We start from the raw sequence: 27,597 nt of genomic DNA on the forward strand, positions 1-27,597 counted from the left end.
CTTAATCAGCAGACTTTCTCTGTTCATATCTTTTTCTGATTACTAATAAATATATTAAACAGTCTGTTATATAAATGGAGTAGTCACTTGGCCTTTGCCAAGATGGAAACTTACCATTTTTTCTGCCTGTCCAATCTCAAGCAGGACATGGACCTTAACAGTAAGAAGTGTCTTCCATATGAAAGTACTTACTGCCTAGTTTTATGGTTTTTAAAAAATAAATTAGTATGGAATAAGAGTGTAACAGATGCCTTTTGGCAGTCTGAATCGATTATGTCAGTGTGCTTGCTGCCTTTCCCGTCCCCCACTACTTTTCAAGCACTCTTTCATTAAAATGATCAAAAGAGAGGCAGATGCAGCCACAGTGTGAGTGCAGGGGATGTGCAACCTCCTAAGTAGCACTGCCATGCATGGCCAAGGTAGGTGTGCTGAACAATGCTGTGCTAGAGGGTAGGGGCTCTGGGAAGTTTGCAGACAATACCCTTTTCTGTGTGTAGGACTGACTTGGATTTTTTTAAAATAGCAATTCAGATCCTCTATGTTAAAAAACGTCAGAATTTGGTGATTTCTTTCACCCTAATTATCAGTATAACTCCAGAGCTTTCCTTTTAGTACCTCTCATTTCTACAGGGATTTCATTTTGGTGACTAAGAAACCCCATGTTCCTGACTAAATGCCTTTATTTTTTTGATGGGTACAAACAAATCCACTACCTTTTCAACCTCTTCAGTCTCCCCATCTTTCTTGGTTGCTTCCTGTATTTTCACAGAATCCTGTATTTCCGCATGATTTTTTTTACCAGTTTTCTATTTGGCTATGCTTGAGATTTTTTTTTTCAATATCTCGTTTGTTTCTTCTATATCTTACTTGTTGTTAGAAATCTGGTTTTCTTAAGTACCTCTTGAAACACTGAAAATGACTTTGTTTGGACTAAAAAATTGTAATGAGACTTTGTAATTTATTGAAGTCTTGTGATACAAAGCTTCACATTGTGGTATCAATTCTTCACTTAATTCTGGTGGCTGAATTTGCTATATTGTGGTGTCTGTTATATTTTAAAAGATGGCCAAGGTGAAAGGACCCTCTGGGGTCGTAAACTAGAATGTGGATTTATGGTGTTCCAGTGAGGCCACTGCAGAGCTGTGTGAGTGCTCTCATTTTGTGATGCATGGATAAATCTGGGCAGAGTTGCATCACAGGCAGTGTCAGGCAGCTCTTTCAGCAAATTGGGAATAGTTCCTAACTCCTGTCCTATATTTCAGTGAGATGAAAGAGACGATATTCAGAAGGAAAAATTGATGTTTATGATCAGAAATAGATTCTAATAGTGAAATCTCTTGAACTACGTAATAACCTCCCAAAGGAAAAGGCAAGCAGCCTCATTTTCCAGATAATTTATGGCCAGCCTGGCCAAATTGCTCATTATACTACAGGGAGTAATATTCTGTTGGTGGAGGAATGGGCATGATTATTTAATAGGTACTTTTTGTTTCTACTCAGTTTTCCTTTCTATTTTTTATGGATAGGTTATATGTAAATGTAGTTGTTAAAATGCTTCTTTTTGTTATTTGCCTGTAAAAAATAGCCAAACATGCTTTGGACAAATATTAAAATATTATCAGCACTAGACATAAATGCAGCAAACAAAAAGAAGTGCTGTTTGGAAACATCTGATATTGTGGTTTTATTTATCAAGTGCACAAATATGCCTTGAAAAAATCTCCCTGTCTCTAGGAAAGTATTTGTGTACAAATACTCCCACCTCCCCCCCAAAAAAAATCCACCACAGCCAAACACTTTTTCAAAATTTGGTGCAAATTAAACCCTACATATTCATCAGTTTATTCTTTTTGATGGTCTAGAATCACCGTTTCCTCAGATATGAGGTCACTTCAGTTTGCAGTTTCAAGCCCTCTAAATGTAATTTTTATTTTATTTGGTATATAACAGTGGTGGCATTGTTCAGTGGAAGTATGTCTTTCAGGGATCAGTTACTGCCAAGATTCCCATTATCAATAGTCAGTGACAGGTAGTGATTTACTGTAGGGAGTGAGGTAGTGCAGTGAAGCCTTTCAAGTACCACACATAAGAGCTCAGAGGGCAATTAGCACATAACACTGATATTGTTGCCTGAGTTGCATGTGCTTGAAAGCACCATTCTTATTAATATGACAAATGGCACAGGCTATTGTAGTACTGTCGTAGGAGGGCTGAGGGTGTTAAATTCAAGTCTGTAGTTTGTGCTACCCACTGCGTTTTTCCCGGGGAATGTTGTTTGGAATACACTTTTATGTTAATTGCAGTCACCGTTGACTTGGACTATTCTGCAAATTCAGAATTCATGGAATGAAAGAGGCTTACTTAAATTTCTGCAGGGTTGTTTCTTGTAGAGATTAATTTAGCATTATAAAACTCTTTATGGTCTCTTCTTCCTTTTTTTGCACTTTAATATATTCCTTCCCAACCTTTTCCACCCTCATGTTCTAACCCAGGGATTTTTGCATTTTTACTTTGTAAGTGGCAGTGCATAATATCCCTTTCAGTTCCCTCACAACTTTCTTGAGTTTGTGCTCTTATTTGAAGAATTTCCTAAATCAGATATACAGTCTATTTGCCTATTCTTTACCATGATGATTATACTAGAATAGCTTATATTTGTCCACAAAAAAATGTTTTCTTGTTTGACTGATGAGTAACAATTTCTGTTAGAATATTTTCGTAGCCTGAGCAGGTGGTTGGTAAATGCACTGTAGAAAGGAGAGCACCTGTAAAGCCTATGTGCTGCCATTGTCCTTATTCTGCATGCACTGCTTCTGTGGAACTGTCAAGTTCTTGACTCTCTATGCTCCTAGAAAAAGGTGAAATACATCTTGTTTGGAGACCATATATGCATGCCAGTTTACAAGCACTGTTATTGGCCTTTTTCATAACTTGTATTGGATCCTTTTATATATTTTAAAATATTACTGTTTTAAAATATTTCCTTTTTAATATTTAAAAAATATTTATATATTTAAAATACCTAGTGTAGTATTTTCACTATGTTATTCTTACAATAGTCAGTGAACTACATTAATGAAATAATGATCTTAAAAAATTAAATGTAGGAAGTTAATTTTTTTGACCCTAACATAATTTTTCATAATTCTCTGTTTATTCTTTTCTGATTTTATTCTTGTTTTTATATTCCTAGAAAATACATATTAGAGTTTTAAACTAATAGGAAATTATTATCATAAGCAAGAACAAAATATAATTGGAATGTCACTGTAATAGAATTTAAGTGATTCTTCAAGAAACTCCTTAGAAAGCAGCTTTTCTTTCTATGGTTATGATATTGCAGCATAGTGCAGTTTCCCCTCCCAGTTTAAGTGAACACAGACTAAAGGCAGAATATTTATCATGCTTGTGAAAGGACATCAGCTTCATCACATGGTTATGGTGTCCTTTCTGCTGTGTCATAGTGCTTTATTTGTCATCATGTGCTTTCGGGTCATCATATGCAATAATGACATAGTGGAATAATTTCTTTGTACAATTGAATACAAAATTTATGAAGTTATGTATGAAAGGTACCTATATCCTCAAAGCTACACATGAAGAACATTCAAGCAGTGTTTGAAAGTACAGTTACTTAACTTACAGTGGTGTTACTTCTGTTGTCAGGGCTGCTGTTCATCTGTGCTCATGACTTCTATCAGTCATGTCTGCCCAAAATGTGCAAATGCATCCAGATTGATTTTCAGAGACAGTTAAAAGCACATACAGAGCATATCAGTATAGTATTTGTATATGCTTATCACACAAATGATGCATAACTAATATGCTATAGCTATTGTAAATATGGGAATTTAGACTGTGAGTGTGGTGACATAGATGTTCCTAAAATTTTATTCTGACTTTCCAATTTATATTCAAAACAGAGTGTGTTGCATTTTTGGCCCTAATCAACCATGGATGTGTACACTGAGGTGGTCTTAGCAATAAAGATGCAGATGTGCAGAAAGGTCAATAACCCATCTGGGTGTCAGGATATTTTTTCTTTCCATTTTGCTTCACAACTATTCCAGTTTTGGCACACATCTCAGGATTGAAATCTTTTCACTAGCAACCTCTGTGAAGAGTGAAAATCTGCCTACAGCATAAAAAGGATGAAGTTGTTACATCAGTTCCCAGTGCCAGTGTAGCTGCTTTTTGCTGCTTCAGCCTGTAAAGTGGAAGTAGTCTATGTGTTTTAATCCCTTTATCTCATCATCTCATCAGTGGAATTCCTCTTTAATCATTTCTGATAGAGTGATCTGGTGATCTGCCCTCCAGGCAGACACCAAGGATGTTTCAGGTATCAATCCACTGTTTGTATAAACCAGAAAAAAACCTGTCTGATCTGGAGAGACTTCTTTCAGGTAAGAGGACAGACCACAGCAGAAGCTGCCTCTCATCCTTTGCAGAAAGCAGTCATTTCCATTCATGTTGTCATTACAAGCAGAGACAGACACGCACAGTATCAAGATGAGTTTTGGAAGTTACTGCAGTTTTCCATGCCCTCAAATACCTTTGTGATTATAAAATACAACAAGTGAAGTTTTATTACATCCAACAAAACTTTGATGGCAGGCTATAGCACTTACCTAGCTCCTAAAAACAAACACAAACTTATCTAGAATGAAACTCATCTAGGTCAGGTACTCTGGTGGCTGGTGAAACAGGCAAACCATCAAGCATAAATCAGAAATAAAGTATCAAACTGCTTGACTTATGTGGAGCAATGACCTACTCTTCAAACATAATGTTTGTTAAGTTAAATGTTACGATTGCCTAATAAAATACTGCAAGACATTATTTGATAAATTGTCACCAGTTCTGGGATTTTGTGAGCACTTTTGTTGAAATGTAAAGAAGTTGAATGTTCTCTTTCCCTAGGGGTAGTGAGTAACTGAAGCATTGCTGTGGGCAGCTCTGTGCCCACCACTGCCTGTTGCAGGGCAGCTTTCTTCCTGAGAAACCAGACACCCCAAGCCATATATTTGTTCATTGGTCATCATTTTCCTTCCATGCATTCCACCTTTCCAGTGCCAATTACCTCTTTTCAGCCCTCCTGCTGCACACACTGTGTTTTTCACTCCATGTTCCCTGCTTTTCAAGCCTCTCTGACCCCTGTGCTCTTGGCAAGAGCTGCAGATCTGTCTGTGTCCCTGCACAATGTGTCACCAGTCTTGCACCCACCAGAGCGAGTGCAGGAGCTGCTGCCTTGCACAGGAGCAAATTACCGTGTTCAGCTAATTTGGAGTAACTTGCTCCTGTGAGAGATGGAGGCTCCTGGCTCCTCCCTGCAACTTTATTTCTCTGCTCCTTTATGGAAGCATGTGCTCCTTATGCTCTGCTCCTTTTTGGAAGCCTCCTCCATAATCTGCAGAGCAGCACTAGGTAGCCTAGAGGGAAACTCACCACTGATTTGTGTATGAACCACTCAGAAGTTAATGTGTTCAGCTCTAGTTTGGGAGGTCCTCTTTGATAACTTGAATGGATTTTCAAGGCAGCTTTTGAGTTGGAAGGGATGGGCATTTGGGGTACAGATCAAGCTGTAGTGGTGTCCTTAAGGTACACCTCCCAAAAAATATGAAGGAACTCTTTGGCACCTGCTTTTTTGCATTCACAAAATACTACTTAATGGCTGGAGCATTGGTGGCTTGGTGAGCAGTTCCTGAATTTTTGTCAGTATTATCTTGAAATCACAGAATGGTTTGGGTTGAAAGGAACCTTCAAGATCATAAAGTTCTAACTGCCTGCCATGGTTAGGGACACCACCCACTAGACTAGGTGGCTCAAAACCCTATCCACCCTAGTCTTGAACACTTCCAGGGATGGATTGCTTCTCTGTTCCAGTGTCTCACTACCTCCACAGGAAAGAATTTCTTCCTAACACCTAATCTAAATCTGCCTTCAGTTTCAGTTTAAAGCCATTTCCCCATGTCCTATCACGACAGGCCCTTGTAAAAAGTTCCTCTCTGGCTTTGTTTTTGTCCTTCCCCTTTAGATACTGAAAGGGTAATTCACCTTCATCTTATCATGTGTTAGTAAGTTAGCAGGAACAGACTGTGTGTGGAGAAGAGGAAATGATCAGGCTTCTTTGAAACGTGCTGCCTTCATAAAGTCCACAGCCAGGGTCAGTCTGCTTCCCGTGGCCAAAGGCAATAGGAAGGAGGCAATGGTCCTGGCAATGTCCCAGCCCCCAGACAAGGTCAGCTGTGCTCAGGGAGGATGAACTCTCTGGTAAATCAGTTTATGCTGCTCCCCGTCTCTAATCCTTTGGTCTCCAGCCCAGAGCTCTACCCCAGTACTTTCCAACCCAGAGGGCTGCTTTTTCACTCCTTTATACCTGTCTCATCCCTTGTGCTCTACATCCCCTGCTGTCCCAACAGTGTCTTACTCTAAGTTTCTTTTTACCCAAGTTCTTAGTCCTGTCCTGTGTTTGCATTAACCACTGTCACTGTTGCCACCACACTTTTTTTGGATCACCTAGCCTGACCATGCCTACCTACTCCTATGTTCAACTTCCTTCACAAACAGCAGTACCTGGCTCCTGCAGCTTGGATTTTGAAAACATTGGGTGCATCTATATCCCAGAAAAGACCAAATCTAGGGAAGGTTAGTGATAACTATCTAACAGCATTTTCTTGGTACTGGAAGGATCTTTAAGACCTTGATATTATATTGTCAAAACTCTGAAATGGTATGTCCTGACACTTTTGGGGTATTTATATGGTTTGCATTGAAATATAACTCTGCAGCCCTAACAGGCATATTGGGCTAGAGGTCTGCTCACTTGGGTGTATAGAAGAGGAAAGCATGGAGTGCTGTGTAACATGGACAGCACATCTTAAAGAACTACTGTTTCTTGGAGTCATGTTTCTTTCCTTCAATGTACAGAAAAAAATGGGAATTGTATGGATAATGTATTGAATGGAAGAGACCACAAATAAAATATATGACAGTCTGTAAACTAGGCAACTTTGTATTTTGCTACATATTCTTAAATAAAAATTAATATATGTTGAAGTGCCAGTAACCATTCATATTTCTGATGATTGTTTCTCATAATTTTAAGGTAGTTGTTTGAAGTGACATTCAAAGGTAATAATTGTGCTGTGAAACTGTCATCACTGTTTCATCGCCTGGTATCGATTTTAGCCGATTACAAGTGATGTCCAACTTTCGTCAGGGTTTGGTTTTGAGTACTGCTGATGGTGTTTTAAGAGCAGAACTGCAATTGTTAAACTAAGTAAGAAATAGAGTGACATTTAAAAGACAGCTTTGGCATATAAGTGCTTCCATGCCAACCCTGCTTACCATTGGGAAGCCTTTAAAGGCAAAGGGTAATTAGTTGAGAGTATTAGGCAAGAATATCTGTATAGATTTAGACACATTAATGTTTATAATAGAAAGTTAATTTTAGGTACTTAAAAGTACACTCTGGTATTGTGGTAAAGAACTCCAAAACCAGCTATGCATAGTTTGAACTTTCTGACTGGTGGGAGGTACATCTAAGTGTCATTTAGAGGTCAGTTGTGCTGAGTTTCTCTGGGTGAGATGGAGTTTGGCACATACTCCTCTCTGTTGCCCACTTCCTCAATGGCACATGACTTTTTGGTGCTACCACGGGTGGCTGCTGTGGAGATGGTAACACTCTTGCACTAGCTTGGCTTATTCAGAGCCTCAGTGGTGCCTCCTGTCACAGCCTGCTTGCTTCTCCAGGCTCTTCTGTGTGAGCTCAACCTCTGAAATAGAGAGATTATGCTCATAAGAAACACCCAGAGTAAAAGAGCTTAGACTAGTGATGAGATTTGGTATTTTTTTAATTGCTCAGACCATTTAGGGGCATAAAGCATGGTTATTTCATATTGGAGTGCTCATTTCAACCTTCTTGAGTTCTTAAATGGAAACTGTTTATGTGTTGGTGATATAATTTTGAACTCCAGAACTCAATAGGAATGTGTAAACTAGAGAAATACAGAGTGCAACCTCTTATTTAAGGAAGCTTCAAATAACTTCTAAACATTTTCCTAACATTGCATTAACATTGCTTTTTGAAGTGCCATATGAGTACAAATAAAAAGTTGTAAGTAAATTACTTTTTAGCAGAGGCAGTGAAAGATGAATGAATAGTAATCAGCTTGTACTGTGTCAATATCAATCTTATTAAGGAAGCCAAGTCTTGCAGTTCATTTGGAGCATACATCAGTGATAGCATCTTAAAACTGTGTAGACAGCTGGGCAGTCTCCTGGAAAGGCCAGTCTTAAGGTTCTCTGGATGTTTGTTACTTCCAATTAAAGCAATCCTAAAGCCTTCGATTTTTAATAGTCCTGCATTTTTATCTGGTAAAGAAAACGTGAAGAATAACCACATGGGAATTATCACACTGAATGTCCTCACTTTTTTAAGGTCCCTTACTAGAAAAACAGCTAGTGGATTATCTTTTCTGTCTTATGATAATTGTGTGCAGCTGTTGCTTTAAGGTGCCTCTCTCTGAAATATGATGTCCTACCTTGAATTCTTTTTGTAGCCTCTTGGTACCCTTTGCTGATTACTTCCCATATGTTTCTTTCCATTTAGAAAACCATTAAATATTTTCTGATTTTGCTTTATAGCTCTAGGAGAAAGTTAGCTCAATATGCTGGATTTTCCAGTTCCAGACACCTGAGTTCTGAATAAATTTGACTTACTGTGACTGAAAATGACTTCAATATGCTTATCCTGACTTACATATTGTACCATTGCTAAACCATTGCCTAACAATACAAGTCTTCCTGATGGAGACTGGCACACTGATAGGGAAAGGGAGGAATCCCCTTGCCTGTCTATATTGTGACTGATGTGGTCTGATCCTTACTGGTCTCTTCTTTTATGGGGTGTTTCTGTCAGTGCACTGGAAACTTTTATATACCATATCTAATTACAGAAATGTATTGAAGAGTGATAGTTCAACACCTCTTCTTACTTAACTGTTTTATGTGCATGAATCTTTTGACTTTGTAATTTTGCTGAGTTCCACCAATTCCCACTGTTGGTGAACCAGTTTAAAGTCATATATATCATATTGTTGTCTGAACTGGGAAGAATCAAGGTCATACTAAGGTATGTACATTCTGTGGGCTCAAAATTATTTATTGCCATCTAAATTGCTGTTCTCTTTTGTTTGTGAAAACAGGCCTGGCAATGGTGAGAAATGAGTTGAAAATGATAGATGCCTTAGTTATTAAAAAAAAATCTCAGTATTAATTATAAGTGTGTATATATATGTGTGTGTGTATGTATATATATATATATATTTATGTATGCTTAAAAATGTAAGAAAGAGACACCTCAGTGTCATTGCTTAAGCTGACTGATGCCTAGATTTATACTTATTTCTCACTATTTAATTTAGTTCCTTCGTGAGGCCTTATTGCTAGAGGGAATGGGATGTAAAATTGAAAGAAAATATAAAATAGCAAGCACTTAATGAAAACTTGGGGCTACTGAGGAGTATGATGGGTTTTCAATGTCCCTTTTAATCAAAACAGAAACTCTTTCCAGGGTTTGTAATCAAAAAAGTTCTTATTATTCTGAAGAACCTGTATTTCAGTGCAATGCTTATGGGGCTTTAAAATGGAGGGAATGATTGCTGGGCCTTTGCTTAGCAAGAGGAACATTGTAATTATGCAGTCAGAACAGAACAGTGCTTTCCTGTCCTTTTTGCTGGCCAGTGATGTTCTTGTCAGCCAGTTTGTAACAGCAGTGCCCTAATGCTCCTCTGGAATTTGGAGTTTATGTACTGATAGCATTGACTTGCACAGTATCTGCAGAAATCAAACACTTTTCCAGAAGTATGAACAGGCATTTGAGACAACTTATCCAGCTGTCCCTCTGGACCTTGGTGGTGTATGCAACAATTTTATTAAGACTTGAAGAGAACAGCAAGCACAAGCTGTATCTGGGGCTCTTTTTATTTGGCAAACCATTAGGCAATGTTACAGAGATTCTCTGATATTTCTCTTCTTGTAGTGACGTCATTTTTGTATTACTGTGCATGCTTTTATGTGCCCTAATCTGTTTTAACTCTTGGGCTTGCTGCTCTGAATGTGTGTTTATAATTCTTTTCTCTTGCTCTCCCTTTGTCTCTAATGGTCTCTAATAAAAAGAAAAAGCACATACCTGCCATTTTCCCACATTACTGAGTGGCATCCATCACAAAGAAGCCTATGAAGTGATTTTGTTGAAGATCTGTTTGCAACATAAACATGAATTACTGGTGTGCACGCATCTTTAATGCACATTTTCCTTTTTTATAGTAGCTCACACAGAATTGTGTAACCAGATTTGCAAGGGTAGCTCTTGCTATTGTGATGAAGATTGGTGCCCTGCTAGAGTTTGGTAACAATTACTGCAGATGCAGAAAAAATTTACAGATGTAAAGTGATATCTTAAAAGATTCTTTTCATTTTTTAGGCTACTCACCCAGAATGTTGGTCTTCTTTATGTTGGAAACTTTGACAGACCTTTTGCACAAATTAAGGTATGATTAATAAGCTGGGGGGGGAGGGGGCTATTTCAATTATTTCATTTCTGTATGATTTAGAGAACTTCAGGACTTCAAGTTATCAATATAGCTTCAGGAAAAACAATGGGAAATAGTGCTGCTTTGTTTATGTTTACCATATTCTGGATTTGCTTTTGGTTTAATCTGTGCTCTTAACTTGTCAAAGAAGTTTAGTGTTTCCAATCATCTTCTGATTAATTTTGACTCTGGTTTAATTACCAGAAGGTTTTCTTGTCAGAGACATTTCAAAGCAAAGCTGCTTTTGAAGCCCTGTAGTTCTTTAAGTGATCCTTGACAGGGAAGACACTGCAGTAAAAGGGACAGATTGTTTTCCCAGTATTATTAGATTTATTATGAAAGACTCATACAATTGCTGGAAAATAATTTGCCTTTTATGACTTATTGTTTCTTTTTCTTCAGAGGAACTATAATAGCTTCATGTTTCTAATTGCCAGTTGCTAATTAGTTATTGCCATGTCCTTGCAAACAAAATTGTTCTACAAGTATATATGGACTGATTGTGATGAGTGTCATTGATATTTTCATTAGAACAAAGAGATGGAGGCATTAGGATGTCAGTCATTACACTGCAATGTGAAAATGTGGTATCTGTTTTTGCTGAAGTGTTCCCATGCCTTTGATGATACCTGTAATTATTACATATTCTGCACTCTTGGCTGCACTGTTCCCTCCATCATGTGCATATGCTTGTGCTTCAGAATTTTAAAACCCTCGTTTTTATTTTACATCAAAATGAAACTTAATTTTGAAAACTCAGATGTGTTCCCTTGCCATCCCTAATTATGTTACTAAACAGTATTCCCAACTGTATTTAGCAAATACATTTTACAATTTAAACCTTGGTACTGTATTAAAATTATTTTAAAATAAGAAATGCATGCTTTTCATCTTCCTATTTCCCTTTCACTCATCTCCCCAGTTCCTACATGTGTATTATTCAGTTTGGCTAATAACCAAACAATTAAAATGTTACTTGCATGAAACAGCTTGTTAGAAGTTTCTTCAAAAATAACCTTGTATACTTTTGTTGATACCTCTTCAGACCAGTGCTTCTTTAAAAGCTTTATAAGAGTTGACTGTTCTCCTGTTCTAAATGAGGATCAGTTTCTGCCTGCTCCAGCCGCTTATAAGAATATTAAGTAGCAAAATGTTTTTTTTTTCCCATGGCTGGGAAGAGTTTAAGTCCCCTGGGTGGAAGTGAGAGAGAAGAGGTGAATACCCCATTTGTTTTCTGCTGCTTGCAGTCAGCAGTGGTACCCCTCATAATACTTTGGGCCAAGGAGAGACCCTTGTGCTCACAGGAGAGCTGCACAGATGCTGTACAGGATCCAGCTGCAGGACTGGGTGGCAGGCCACTTGCAAATGCTTAGGGAAAGAGGGCACTAACAGGACAAAGACTAAGCATGCTGACAGCTTCCTGCAATTTGCATGCAGCGTCTTCTCTGCTGGAAGTGGTACCTGCATCCTGGTGCCTAATAGACTCACCTGGACTTCCCTCCCTCAGTGTGCTTGAGGGATTTTCCCCTAAATTTTCAACATACAAAGCCATACTATCATTGTGAGTTAAGGTATTAGTTTATATCTTTTAAATCTATTGCCAAATTATTCTTTTTGGTTCAACCTAGTCCTTATGTCAAGAGAAGTGATGAGCAGCCATTCTCTATTCCTGATCTTTGTCTTCCCCTCCATGTTACCCAATCTTGCATCCTCCAGACCACAGGAACTTAATCTGTTGAGTTGCTCCTGAAATCCCATCTGTATCTCTGATCAATTTTATATTTTACATACCCTTCTGTATTTCTATTGTTCTTTTTAGAATAGGGGATGGCATAGTGTTGAAGATACGGGCACAATAGCTCATATTCTTTTGTGTCTGCAGTTCTTTTTACATGGGACCATGCTTGGTAAATACTGATGTACAGGTAATTTGAGTAAGTTAATACTGGACTTTCTGGTAATATATCACTCGTGTAGTCTCATCCTAAGTGTTGCATTTGCCACAGAATAGGTTAAGTGCATAATCAAAATAAATTTCAGTTGCTGCCTTTGAAAAACAAAGCCTATTTTCCACTTAATTACTAGAGATTACAATGATAAGTTTGAATAAGTGAATTCCACAAGATGCACTCTATAAAATAGAACTTATTTGGAGCTATAGGGATATATATGGGTGTATGTTTGCACACTGTTGCTTTGCTTTGCTTGCTTTGCTTCTGGTGCTAAAAGCAATGCTGCAGTGGTGAGCTGATTGCTGTGGATTATTATTACCTTCAACTGGGAAATGGCATGTAGTTAACAAAGACAAAAAGCTTTTGAAATTGAAACTCCTCTCTGATTGCTTGGGATTCTTGATTGATTTTTGCTGCATGGCAACAGGAGGAACTGGTATAGAGTGATGGTGTCACACCTTTATAGAGATCTTCAACAGCAAAAAAAGAAAAAGGGAGTAATAACTCACACTGAGAGTTTGTGGTGCAAAAAGAAGTTTATGTACTCTGGGGATGTACAATGGTCTTTCATAACTGTTCACACAGGTTTCTTTCATTCTGCCCCCAGCACTTCTTCAGGTATTTAATATGCTGTTGCTAATGATCCTATCAGTTAAAAGACCAGGGAACTATGTATGGTCCTTGAATATATATAAGGCAGAGTTTCTATAACCTTTTAGTTCAAATATGCTTTTACACACTGTGTGATAGATTGGTCCCTCTTGTTATATAAATTACCCACTCATGTTCATTTGCAAACATCCCAAGTATTACGTATTCTATTAAGACACAGCATTTTTTGCCAAATATATGCATTAAAGAATGCCCCAAACCACTACAGTCCTCTGCCAGTGTAGATTTATTACTCAAAGTGGACCATTATTAGACAGCAGTACTTCCAGTGCATTTTAGTGCACTTTCAGTTGGACAAGTCAGAATGTTACCAGGTCTTTGAAATATTCATAGTAACATATAAACTCATATATACTAGTCATGTATAGTGCTCATATATCCATGTTTCAGTTTATATGCATTTACAAAACTGCAAAAAGAAAAACTCCTTATCAAAATATCCCTTCCCAAAAGCAAAACACGTTTGACTTTCCAAAACTGTGCAGGAGATAATTGCAACAATGTCTTTGATGATGAAGAACTGTAGATGGCGATTCTGGGAAAAGAGTTTGAAATAGTAATGTCTCTTCTAGGATGATTTTTCTATGTCTTTCTTTCTTATATCAATAATTCATTAATATATATTAATATTTATAATGTTTCTGAGACATAGCTGAACTGATAAGATTAACTGAAATTACCTGGTCTTCCTCCTCAACTTGCTTTCAGTGGTATCAGTAGTTGTGCTTGATAGGTGTTGGATATCTGTACTTCATTATGCAGAGAATGTGAATCATTCACTCCTGGAGCTTTTGAATCTTGCATCTGGTAGCAGATGGATAGAAGAAATGGGGAAAAAGAGTTTTCCTGGCTAGAGGGATCAGCCTGGAACTTAACTCTTCTAATAATCTGCTAGTTCATTCAATACTGCTAGGTATTGCGAGATTTTTTATGTCGCTATTTTGAACAGAGTTTATGATAGAACATTTAAATTTTTGCACAGTGTTTGTGGTTGCTCTTGTTCTGGGTTATATTTAGTGAGTTTCAGTAAGTTCAGTGACTTGTATAAATGATGGCTGTTTCAGTTAGCTTATGAGACAATAATTATTTCAAAATTCTGCTATGGTAATGGCTTCAAATTTTTTTTCCCAGGGGAACGTTCTTTAAGGGTATATTGAAGGAATCAATTTAATAGAGGCTAGTTACTTTTAAAAATTGAATTTTGTTTCTAAATAAAATTATTCTAAATTATTGTTTAATTCTAATGTCCATTCAATAGTATTGTAGAATAGTTTCACCATAGATGTTGGCTTTCAGTATCTTCTCCCATTTAAGCTATGTTAGTAGTAGTAATAGTGGTGGTTACTGTCACTTCTGCTTTCTTTCAAAGATGTCTGGAGCAATGCAATGATTTGCAGCTTTCTTTGGATCTTAAGTGGTTTAGGACGAGTGGTTTTCTTATTTATTAAACACCTCTTGAAAATTTGATGAAATGAAAAAGGTTTCTGTAAGTGATAATCTTGATCAAGAAGGTAAAGTATTGTCATCAGCTGGAATTAACTGGCAAGCTTTCTTTTTATATTTCTTTTATATTTTTTCCTAAATATTGTTAGTATTTTTTTGCTAACAGGGATGCTATTAAAGCAAAAACTTTATCATAGAAATTTTGTGTTTAATAGAAGTAACTAAATCTATTGTCTCAGTATGCATAATAATTGCCCAATGGAACAGGATGTTGCTGGGGTTTTATGACACGTTGTTTTTAAACTTGAGAGTTGATCAATGTAGATTACAATGAAAACTTAGCTACACTATATGCAGTAATTATATCTATAAAGAAAATCATACTGCTTGATCAATGTATTAGGATTGTCAGTTTTTGCGGTTCAGTTCCTAGTAGCTTCTGGGGTTAGTGGAAATGGTTCAGTACACTGTGTTCTCCATTATTAATAAGTCATGAGGCTTCTGGCAGTCTTTACTATGAGCTAATGACTAGTTTCATTTCTTGGCTTTCTTAGCACATTAAATTACCATTTAAATAAAGATTAATTACTACTGCTTTATTTTTAGTATTTTAAAAGTAGTTATTAAAAGTTCATAGTAACTACTACTTTATTCAAAATAGAATTGTTCGATTTGATAGAATATGAGGACAGTTATATCGAAAAGAATATTTTGAAAATAATAATGTGTTGTTAGTATTTTCTTTTTTATGATAGGATCCCAGTGGAAAGATTCTGAGTTTTAAGTTTGCTTCTGGGGAATTTGCTGCTGTAGTTAGAGCAGTCTTGCTGTCAAGGACTAGCAAGGAATCAAGATCTCTGCTCTGACCTGCACGTCAATAGCCCTAATCTGTGATTTTATTAAACTTGAGAACACTGTTGCGGATTGCTGAGACAGCTAAGCTGACCACCTACACCACAGAATTGTAGTTTGGTTCTAAGCTATTATTTGTCCAACTGCCTCATTTTTCCTCAGCAAATACACTTTTAACTTAAAACATGATAAAGCATTATAAAGTTCTGCCAGAGAGAGGCCTTGCAGCAGGTAATTACCCCAAAATAATTTCTTTGATTGTGGGAACTCAGCACATCACTCCGCATGTCCAGAGCTACCAAGAGAACCCTTGGGGGGTCTCGGAAATCCTGGAATGTTGCCAGGAGTGTTTGGTGGCTTGATTTTGATCCATCTATGGAAGTGACAGCAGTTTGAGGACATGAGAATCACTTGGGAGTGAAGGGTGTAAAAAAGACACATTTACAGGGTGAAATATAGATTTTAGGGTTTTTGGTACAGGAGGGGTTATGGAGACAAGATGGAGGGATCAGGGCGTGTCTCGTCCTTCTTCTTTCTTCTTCTTGTCATCCATTTTCTGTGGTGATGTTGGCACTTGGGGATTGGTTCATGGTGAAGGTGCACTTGCTAATACGGGTGAAAGGTATTGGGAAATAAAGGCAAATATCATGTACGTAGATTTTAGTATAAAAAGACACAACTGCCCCATGGGCAGTCAGAGTGCCTTTGCTGCCTTGCAGGTCAGACCTCTGTTGGGCAGAAAGAAAATTTTGTAGATAAGAAATAATAAACAATCTGAAGATCGAAAAACTGGAGTCCAGACTCGTCCTTTGAAGCACGGGCCACCGAAGAACCACCCTACGCGTGTCTGGGCAGAGACAGACAGCTGAACCAGACATTTGATCATATCAAATCAGAACCTGTAGACTCTTCAGATACAAATCCATATACCTTTACTTTAAGATCTGCAGGCAACAGCTCAGCACCTCAGATAATTTACTGTAATGTTCCCATGAGCTGAAACATGAGCTGAAACCTCATGAACATAGCTGCTTTACCTTTGTCCAAACACCCAGGATGAACTGATGTCTGAGAACCAGGTCAGACATAATTCATGACTCCTTCAGCAATGTGAAACCTCTGTAGCTGATTACTGAAATGATTGGCCACAATTTACCAAACAGTCCTTTCCTGAAGAAGAGGGAACAGGAATGAATTTATGGTCTCGTTGCTCTCAAGAGGTTATTTTTTAAGGTAGGATAAGCTGCTGATTTCTCAACTGAAGCTAGCATCTTTTTCTTCCCTGAGTGATAATGGCTTCTACTATCAATGAGTGATCCCAAAGCTTGGGATACCCTTGTTTAGGGTACAGGTCTTCAGACCACTCCAAATGGAGAGAGAGAATTAGTCCAACTTTCACCACGCAATCGGTTGCTGTCCAGACACAGTCCCATAGTAGCAGTGTGGTCTGTAAAGTTTTTTAGCAAAAAATGTTTAAAAGTTTTCCCTTTGAGCCTGTTGACAGCCACTAAGAGTTCGTTGCTGTCTTAATTTTTTGATGCTTTGCTTACTGGACTTTCATACATAATCACAGAGATTTTTGTGTTCACTACCAGAGCAAATAGTAAAGCAAAAGAATTTCTCATTTATCATGGTCAAGTCATACCCTGAATTTTGTTTCTGTAGTCTATCTCCCCTTCTTACTGTTTTGTGCTGTTACTGTGTTTCATGTGATATAAAATGCTATAGAATATGACCTAGGGAAATCATGTCTTCAGTTTGAAGATGGTACAGCCCTAGAATCTCTGAAGTGAGGTGTTCCTGAGAAAACAGAAGTGCTGATTTATCTCTAAGTGTTTGGTTCTGGTTGTTCACATTGAAGACAAGTAATTTCTAACTGAAAGAGACATCACTGGCTTGAACAGGGGCCTGTCAAATTAAAGACAAATAGCTGTAACCTTCGTTAGCTTAGCAAGGTAGTGTCAGAGAAGGATTGTTTCATCTTCTTATTACCAGAGTTAACATGGACAGTGAGGGGAAGAAAAACATGAGAAAATTATTTTCAGCTAGGAAAGTAATGATAGGACAGCAAATGTGTTATCCTGGACAGAAATAATTTTGTTCTGAAAGCTTTCAGAACTACAGATCTGGATCCAACCTCCACTAGGAACAAATACCTTGAAAATACCTTGACAGTTTTGAGAAGGAATGTGATAATTACATGATTTGGTGATTGTGAAAGAAGAAGATAAATCCAGGTAATCTGAGTCCCTACATTTCATTAAACAGTCACTCTAAATTAAAACACACAGGATGAGGATAAAGCTGTATAATCTGCCTCTACTGAAGTTCAAACTGCATCTTTAGGACAAAGTAATCAACATTAATTATATATACTTATTATTGTTAACAGTCTTCCAAGAGAACTGGTGGGTGGCTCTTACATTTTATAGTGTTGTGGGATGCTACAGCAGGATTTTCATGTCCTCTTGCTACTTGCTTCTTCTAGAAGCTGTACTGGGCATCGTTGGAAATGCTAGTATTGGGCTGTTGAGAAACTGTGGAAGGAAATCCTTCTCTTTGTTTTTATTATTCTGTCTTTTGTGGTAACCATCTATACTTGTGTGTCATGCAGAAGTCAACACATGGAAACAGTTTTAGCACCAGAACTTAAAAAAATAGGGCTGATGGAGAGATAATACTTCAAAATAAATTTCTCATTATAGTGGGAATTTAGGATTTTGTCCTAATGTTTATTGGTACAGTGACAATGTACAGTCTTGTGGGAAGTCTGTATGGGTCAGTGCACTTCCAACTCATGGGAAGTCGTACAATGCTGAGATAATGCCTTCTGCAGTCTGAACCTGTCCTTTTCCACTCCTTCCTTTCTTCTGCATTATTTCCACATCATTCCACAGTACTGGGTCAAATTCAGCATCTATTTTTTTTTCAGGGTTCTCTGAGATAGATGAAAAGTTACCTGGCATAGGGTTGTGGACTGTGTTTGCCTTTGGCAGGAAAGATGAAAGGTTTTACATTAAAGATAAAGTTAATAATTTTCAGCAGCAAGGTGGTTTTCAGGAGAACACCGTAGGACTTGGAGTAAACTTGGTGGAACCTAGAGTACTTAGATATCTTGGAATCTTCTGTCCCAAGCTCAAGATGCCTTTCTTTGTGTCCTAAACAATGATCTGAACATATTCAATAACTGAATTCTGAATTAATGAGAGCAGTAACAGAATCCATGGGAGGTTCTACCCTACCCACACAGTTGATATCTTGTAAAGGTGGGGGAGGTGCTAGGGAGAATTTAGTGAACAAACTGCAAGTTATAAAATGTAAGGTGCTAGCAAAAAATCACCAACTGCTCATTCCTAAATTACATGTTTGTTAAAGATAGAGAATTTAGCTCATTTTGAAAAAAAAGGCACTTTTGAACTACTACTTTGAGAATTAATTAGGAAAGAAAAAAGCATATGACTTAATTCTTTATCCCTTGATTTCTTCCTTTCCTTTCTCTACATCTTGACATTGTTAGTTGCAGCTTTTTTCAATCATATTTGCTTCACTTAAGGGCAAGAGGTCCTGACTGCCTGTGTGTTTCTACAGATCCTGGAATATTAGAGCTCTCAGTCCTGCCTAAGAGTGTTAGACAGCAATAATAGAAATAAATATTAATATATTATATATTTGCATTTATATTACAGTAAAAGTCAGTGGACATATTTATTCTCTGTAGACATATTAAGGAGCAAAAATAAAATGCTTTTTAAAAAAAATCCAACCTTAGAACTGGTGATGTAAACAGAAAGAGAATAACTATAAAATCTGCATTAGCACTGCAAAAACTGAAGCACTGATTCTGTATGCTGTCACAATTGCTGCCCCTAAGAACAAAATGTTAATGAGCTATAATTTATAAATTCACTCTCTTCTGATGGATCAGGCCCCATTTTGCTTTTTTTGTCATGATTAAAGCTATGAATTCATTTTAAAAATTTGTTCTCTGTAAAGCGTGCAGTGTCCCATAGAAGTCCACAGAATTAGGAGTATGACCTCTGCAGTTTTCTCTTGTTGCTGCCAGAAACATAGAATAATTGTTTTTTGTTTAGGAATATGATTTTTGTTGAGGGTTTTTGTTGAATTTTTGGGTTTTTGGGGGGTGGGGGCGGGCAGGTTTTGTTATTTCAGCTCCTAGTAGTGTTTTTTGAAAATAAATCCAAGTTTGTTCTTGGCAAGCATGGGGTGAATTACGTCTTCTGGAAAGGTTAAAATAATAGTTAATTGATTGTAGATCTTAATTTATTGGGCATTTTTTGTTGTTTTCTATTCATCTCTATATTAACTCTGTAGAGAAAAAAAAGCCTTCATATGCTTTTCATGAGTATTGTAAAAATGAACAGATTGCAGCTTTTTCAAGCCTTCCATTTCCTGAGCTTACAAATGCATCTTAGCAATACAAAATCAGTATGATCATACCTCATTTCTCAAAAAGCTTAGAAAAACAAGTGCTCACAAAGGAACCTCGACAAGTTCAGTAGCAGCAAATTCCAAGTTGTGCACCAGGGGCAGAGTGAGCTGATGCCTTGGAGTGGCTGCACAGCAGCTCTGCAGAGCAGCACCTGAAGCTCCCAGTGGCCACAAGCTGAGCTGAGCCAGCCACGTGCAGTGGCACTGGGAAAGGCTAAGCACACCTTGGGCTGTCTTAGCCAGGGCATTGCCAGCAGGTCAAGGAAGGTCCCTGTTCTCTGCTCAAGTGTTTCTGAGAGATGCCTGGGGTAACTGCACAGTTCTGGGCTCCCTGGGGCATGAGAAGCCACCCCTCTGGAGTGACCTCTGTGGGGGTCATGGTGAAGGGAAAAGCATATGGCCTGTGTGGAGTGGTTAAAGAAATAGGGTTTGCTTAGGAGAGAGGGGTAAAGGGGGCACTCATTGCAATCCTCCTTCATCTGAAGTGAGATTGCAGAATAAAGGAAAGTCAGACACTTCTCAGAGGTGCCTGGGAAAGGACGAGCAGGAAAATTGCAGTTGGATGTAAGAAAAAATTTGCATTGAAGTTGGTGGGGCACAGCAGCAGGTTTCCTGAAGACACTGTAAAACCTCTGTCTGTGGAGGTTTTCAAAGTTTAACTGGAAGAGACCCTGAGCAATCTGACTCATCTTTGAAGTTACCCAGCCTAGATCAGGAGGCTGGGTTGGGTGTTGGCTGGGTGTCCCTTCTGACCTGAATTTTTCAGGTTCTGTGACACTTTGGAGTGTAAGCAGTCACTGCTGTGAAACTTAACTAGTTTATAAGGATATATTATTGGGAAACTTTAGAGTTGGATGTTTGTGAACCTCTGCTGTTACTGATTGAATAGCATACATTAATTAATTTCAGCATACAGTATTCCTGTCAATTCTTCCTTCTTATCTTTTCTGATGGCTGTGACCACAGCTTGCATTATACAAGGCTTTCAGTACTTCCATTCTCAGTATCTTGGGATCTTTCTTGTTATATGTTTACCTTGAAAGTGTCTTTTTTTCTCATAACACAAAAAATACAAAAGGATGCACCCTTTTTCCATTAAGAGGTAGAATTGCATTACATTCCAGAGATCCTATGGTCCTCTTTCAAAGAACATGCTGTGTTTTCTTCACTAAAATGTTTATTTAGAAGAAGAAAAATGGCTGTTTTACTTTGAAGTCATTCTGCAGCTGTTTTCCCATAATGACAGTATGGATTTTTTAATGGAGTATGTGGTATATGTTGAAAATAAAGCATCTCTGTCTTAATCTAAAAATTTGTGAGTTTAACTGGAGCTGAGAGAAGCTGGTGTTCTTAGAAATGTGTCTAAAACTCAAGAGGTTTGTAGATTGTTCAGCGCCATATAACTGATTTAAAAAGAAATACAGCAAAGAAGAAAAGAAATTGGAAGTGGCAGCAGTAGCTAGATTAGGAGCAAAGCTCAGGAGTAAGGGGCTGGAAGAAGAGCTGCCTGTGAGTAGCTGCTGGATGTAAATGAGCCAAGAGATTTTGTAAATGTGTCAAATGGCTTGTAAGTGATGCATTAGTAAGGGAAGAGGGTGTGTAACAGCATTACAATACAGGATACCTGAGGAAACAAGACTTGCATATATGCTGGGAGGTCACAGTCAGGCTATCTAACATTCATACCTTCCCTTCCCCTACAGTCTTGTCTGTGGCCCCTGTTCCAGCAGCAACACCCTTGAAAAAGCCTCTTGGGAAAAGCCTCCAGAACTAATCCCTGAGACCATTAGTAATTTCTTCTTCAGTGGTTTTGGTTGGGGTACTTTTGTTACTACCGACAAGATTAAGCCAAAACCAGTTTTTTTTATCACATTAGAGATGTTTGATTTGGAGTTTCCCATTTCCTTTTGTTTGACAAGTAATGAGGTTAGTGGAGGGTTTTTTGTTTGTTTTTTGTTGTTGTTTGTTTGTTTGTGGGTTGGTTTTTTGTTTGTTTGTTTGTTTTTGTTTTTTTGTGGGTTTTTTTTTTTGTCTCAGCATTCCTTCTTCTTGAATTCATTTGCTTTCTTACTTTACTGGTAATTTTCCAAGTATTTACCATTGACCCCCTACAGATACCATTCTGAGGTACAGTCAAACAGAAAACTGGATTTTCAAAATGGCAAGCAGATTGCTCTTATGGTAGCTTTCCTGTGGCCAGTGGTATGGAAACATACTGTGATAAATGTGAGCATTAGGACATGCAGATTATGTCTCATTATAATAACACATTAATAGACAGTTTATTTTCCGCTTTGAAAAGATGGCAAAACAAAAGGCTTAAGCTCTCTCTCTGAACCATAAAGTTATTGCTCACTACCAGCTAAAAATTGCTGAGAAAGATCCTGGAAATGAAGGGTTTGTTTTAGCAGTAGATGAGCAGAGATATTGCAGATATTTCTCATCTGCTTTGCGTTGAGCCTTCATACTTGTCACAGTGGAATAACTGATCAGGTCATTGTAAAACTGCCAGATTTCTTGTGCTGTAGTGCAAGTTGTGCTTTGCTATTGTCCTTGTCCTCTTTTTCACATTGTTATTTCACAAGCTTCAGTGTTTGAGAGTGTTCTGGCTCCCATACATGGGTGATTTGGGGTTGGCAGCATCTTTTGTTTTGCTTTCTTATGTTTTACAAAAATCATCTGGCAGAGAGAATGATTTGTCCATGATGATTTTAAGCTCTTGAACATGGTAATTTGTTGCTGCAGCTGTTCTTCTGTTATAACTGCATTGTCAAACCTGGTTTGGGTGTGCCTCTGCACATAGAGAGTGTAATTTGTTCTGAATAATTGAGGATACCTTGATGACAGCAGCTGTTTATGGGGCCAGCTCCTATGCTTGAGTGAGTGGCAGTAGGGACTGTTTTTTCCTTTGATGTAGACATCCCCACGCTTAGTTTCCATAAATGTGATTGCATTTGCATTTTCTTTTGACTAGAATATAATACTCAGACGTTATGGCAGTGTGCTCAAGTTTCTAGGAGTTTTAGGCAATTTAGGAAACTTATTGTAGATAATTGTCTTCTCAGAGAAAGTAGTGTCCTAAATTTGTATGTCATTATTGTTTCCATCAGAAAAAAATCATTTCATACCCTGTTTGTGATCATAACTGTTCTTTATAAATCTGTTCTGATTTTTGAAATAAGTTCTTCATCTTTTATTTTCTATTAGAGGCTTTTGTTGGTAGTGGAGGCAAATGAAATAAAGGCAGTGGGATGGATAACAGTCAAAGAGAAAGGATAAATAAAAAAGTAGATTCTAAGTAAAATTATAAATATCAGACCCTATGAGAAATTAATTCTAATTGAAAGGGGCAACAAAAGATGGTTTAGGCATTTTTTACCATTTCTTAGTTGTTTATTGTTTTGAAGAATGAGAACATCAGCCAAGATCAGGCTTGAGGGGGGAAAAGAAAGCCAATTGTTACTGTACAGTTTATAGGCAGAGAGTATCTAAATTTATTAGGCTTTTTAGAGGTGAATTATTTTGAATCTGAACTGAACAAATGAGGTTGAACTTGATAAATGAGCTTGAACTTGTAGTACCTTTGTGAAATGCAGATGATAATGTCTTTAAAATAAATTACTCATGAATAAATCAAGACGTTGAAGTTGCAAAGGGTGAGAGGTGGTATAATAGGGAAATTCTTTGACTAGGAAATTGTTTCTGAGACCTTTCTTTATAGTATATGTAAAATGAATAGTGAATATCATGAATGAGAAATATTTTAAATGTCAGATCCTGATAACATTGGAGAAAAAGCAGTTGATGGCAAAAATTTTGTATTGAGAGGTACTGTGCTGGTTTAGGGCTAGTAAAAGGCAAATGCAGATTAAATTTAGATAAATGAAGAAGAATAGAATTGCAAACAATAACACAGAAGGTAGAAGAAATACCAAATGAGATAATTATGCAGGATATCAGCCTTGAAAGGAAACGGGGTTGTAGATAATATCCTGTCTAATTAGAATACCTATAAAGAAGGTCATGTGATCTAATTTCAGCCACCATAGACCCTGCAGGCTCCTTGTATAGGTGGTGGAAAACAGTGGAATCCAAGGGTGAGCCTGGGATCCTCTAAGAAAAGTGCCTGATGGTTGCCTCACCAAATCTTTCAAATCACTTTCTAGAGGTGCTAGTCTCTCTCTATGAATTACATATAGAAACTAGCTCCTGAATTTTAAGTAACTAATATAATGGCATAAATACTTGTCTTACCTTTCTCTCTGGACTTTTCTAAGTATGAGATTAAAGGCTGGAGTAAAACCACATTCTTATTGTACAGCTGTTTTAACTGGAAGTTAGCGTTTCCAGTATAATATTCTCCACAGACAAGTCCTGTAGCTCAATTGTTACTTCAGCTACTGGTAATTGATTTTCAGATATCCATTTTTTCACCACTTCTATCCTATAATAGAAGCCTTCAAAACCAGGTAAGTCCTGCAAGTTAAGGGTCTGTTAGAGCTTAAAAAAGTTGGTGGCTCTTAGAGAAGGTTAGCAAATAAGGAAGAAGACATAACTAAACTAGATTAAACCCATGAAAGATTGGCCTGTAGGGAAAAAGATGGGATTTCATAGTAGTAAAAGTAGAAGGATGCTGATCTACTCAGGGAAATGATAAATAGCACCTGTACAATTCAAAAAATGTCCTTGATATCTACAAAGCAGTAATCCTAGGGGAAAATGAAGCTGTACATAAACAGTAAATCAGGTAAGATTATTTCCTTTTGAATTGTTAATTTGTTTCACTAATTGTGTCTTTTACACTAAAATACATAAATTATTTCTTCATCAAATTTGGTTTCACAGTTCTTATTGCAAGGTCACATATACCTTGCCTTGGCACTTTTCCAGAATGATTATAGTATTGCTAAAGTTTCGCATTTGAGAGAGAAATATATATTAAAACTCAATTGACTAATAGTGGTGCAATATCTTGTTATGTAATAGTTAACAAAACCATTATTCATTTACTTTTTATTTGACAGTAGTAAAGCCACTGTGGTTTTATCTTTCTAGAATAAAGTGAGAATAAAAGTGAAGAACAACAGAACTCAGTGGTGCTATTATATTTCAGCAAATTGAAGTTTTCAAAATGCCACTTCTGATTCTCTCCAAACGAAAAAAGGTTGATTGTAGAGACAATAGCATATTATATCTTTGGGGAAAATAGTTCAGAAATATTTGAAAAGATCAGAAATGTGGCAGCATTGTTAGAACCATTGTGCAGAGACTTTATTTGTATTGCTGAGAACTGTAGATGTTTTCATTTACTGGGAAGGGAACTGTAACTACACAATATTGCTTTTTATGTTACTAACTTCAGTGAGTTACTGTTTAATTGGTATACAGAAAATTTCTGCCAGTGAGTTTACAACCAAATGCTGTAATGAAATGTCACTTCTTTTTAAAAAGTGTTACTTTCCCTTGGTTTGCTGAAGTACTAAATCCATTTCAGTAAATGAATCTATTGATTTTAGCTTAATGTGTTGTAATAAAAAATATTTGAGCATGTTCTCAGTGGTAGATTCATGAGATGCTGTGCTGGATTCTGTACCGGCAATTATGTGGATTTTTCTCTATTTTTCATGCATGAAGTAGTGGAGTCAGCATTGTTTTGGAACAGAATTAATGACCTGGGGTCTGCTGGAATCCAATGTGTCACTCAACTGTGCAGAAGCCATCCATGGACTCTGACTGGATCAGCCAAGACCCTGATGGTGCTTTAAGTGGGAGGCAGTGAGGGTCGAGCCAAACAGCTCTTGCCCCTTGCAGAGGTGGTTAGTGCTGACTCTGGTCCTCACTGCCTTGAGGAGCTGCCCATTGCCTGCACACTCCTGCTGCACCACACAAGAAATAAAATGCCCCATTAGTGTTGTACATTAACCTACCCAGGTGTAATTTAACAGTAATACACACAAGTGCAACCCAGCTTCTGCTTCATTTGGTTAGTGGGTCGTGGTTAGCCATGCTTGATTGGTGATCATTGCAGGAGCAGATTAACTACAGGCTGTAGCATTTCTTTTAAACCTTCCTGGCATGTAGGGAAGAGGCTGGTCTGTAGTAGAAGCAATCTAAAGGAATATGCAAAAGCAGAATTTGAGACAATAATGGTTTTGTTCTTTTAGAAAATAATGCATTACATACAATTACATACAATTACTGCATTTTACTACATCATTACCTTCTCTTTCCACCTGTTACACTTTGGATACCATTAATGCATAGAAAGGGGTTCCAGAATAATTTAACTTCAATAGAAGGAAAGCAAAGGACATATCTGATTAATTTAGAAGGATGTTTATAGATCAGTGAGTCAGATTTTGGATTTACAATACTAAAGTTAATGCTAATGCAAACACTAAAGCAAACAGACCTTGAATTACTTAATTACTACCTTGTTAATATTTAATTCAGAACTTTAGGAAGAAGTCTGTACTAACTAATTAGTAATTAGTAATTAGTGCTAGTAGTTGTAGCAGGAAACTACAAACCAAGGCTTTTTCATTAATTTCTCCATTGTGTGCACTCTTGCTTGACAAATCAACTCCCTTTTACCTTGGACTTCTGAACTGCAGAATTACGTACATACAACTGTTTTATCTAAAGCGTGCTATTGAAATGAGTTTCACGTTACTAGTTACTTATACACATTACAAGTGTGTAAGAATACACTTTGCGATTATTGGAAAACAGATTTACAGAGTTGCCATTGCTGTCACTTTGTTTTTCTTTCTCTTATTTCTGTTCTTCTAGGGAAGAGCCTTTAAGGGTTGTTTTTTTTCCTGGAAAGTCTTAGCATCACTGGCTGTCTCTAGAAAGTGCTTATGATGTTACTTGAAATACTATTACATGGTGTGGAAAGCAAAACAAATGTTTTTAGCTGTATTTGTTAGGGAGCTAAAGCTGGTTTTGTCCTGGGCCTTAGGTAGGGGAGGACAGCAGCTCAAACAGAAGTGTAGCACTTGAGCAGAGCACTCAAATTAGGCTCAGAATTCTGGGGAATTTAAGAATTGGCCCATGCAGAGATCTTTACAGGAAACAGCTTTATGACAAGGGTTTTTTTGGAGACATCATATGGTTAGAAAACTCAAGAGATTTTCCTTGGCTTTGCTTGCCTTAGCTTTTGCAGAGGGTGGGTGGGTGAAGTCATTTTGTGAAATAAGAATGAAGACTAAATGTTGTTGCTCACTTACTTTGTTATCGGTTCCACATATAATAACAAAATGTATGGACAAAGCCATGAAAATGTGCTCATGTACAGCCGGCTTTCCCAGATTTCCTACCTTTCAGGGCTTTGGCAGGACCAGCTATTAAACCATTAATTATTTCCTGTTATCAGCATTCATCATTCAAAGTTGCAATCCCTTTTAGCTGACAGTAAAACAAAAACTCCAATACAGACTTTATTCGTCTGGAAACACTGCTGCCCAAACAGACCAACAAGTTTATAGGTTTCTTGAACCAGCTCTTGCAAAATCCATTATATCTTCTGTAGCCAGTTGTGACTCTTGAAAGTACATGAATATTGTCCATTTCTCTGCCTCATGATTACTGCAGTCTGTGTTGCCCCACCCCACATCCATTACTGTGGTGTC

At 37.5% G+C, this 27,597-nt stretch overlaps 1 protein-coding gene across 1 annotated transcript in view; it reads left to right on the forward strand.

The window, feature by feature from the left end:
- Window positions 1-27,597, forward strand: part of RNGTT (RNA guanylyltransferase and 5'-phosphatase) — a 170,939-nt gene that overhangs the window by 125,752 nt on the left and 17,590 nt on the right. Inside the window, 1 exon segment of the mRNA XM_036380592.2 lies at window positions 10,487-10,553. Within this exon segment, the coding sequence (XP_036236485.1) occupies window positions 10,487-10,553 (67 nt within the window).

This window comes from Molothrus ater, chromosome 3 (assembly GCF_012460135.2).
Source record: "Molothrus ater isolate BHLD 08-10-18 breed brown headed cowbird chromosome 3, BPBGC_Mater_1.1, whole genome shotgun sequence".
In the NCBI taxonomy this organism is placed as follows: domain Eukaryota; kingdom Metazoa; phylum Chordata; class Aves; order Passeriformes; family Icteridae; genus Molothrus; species Molothrus ater.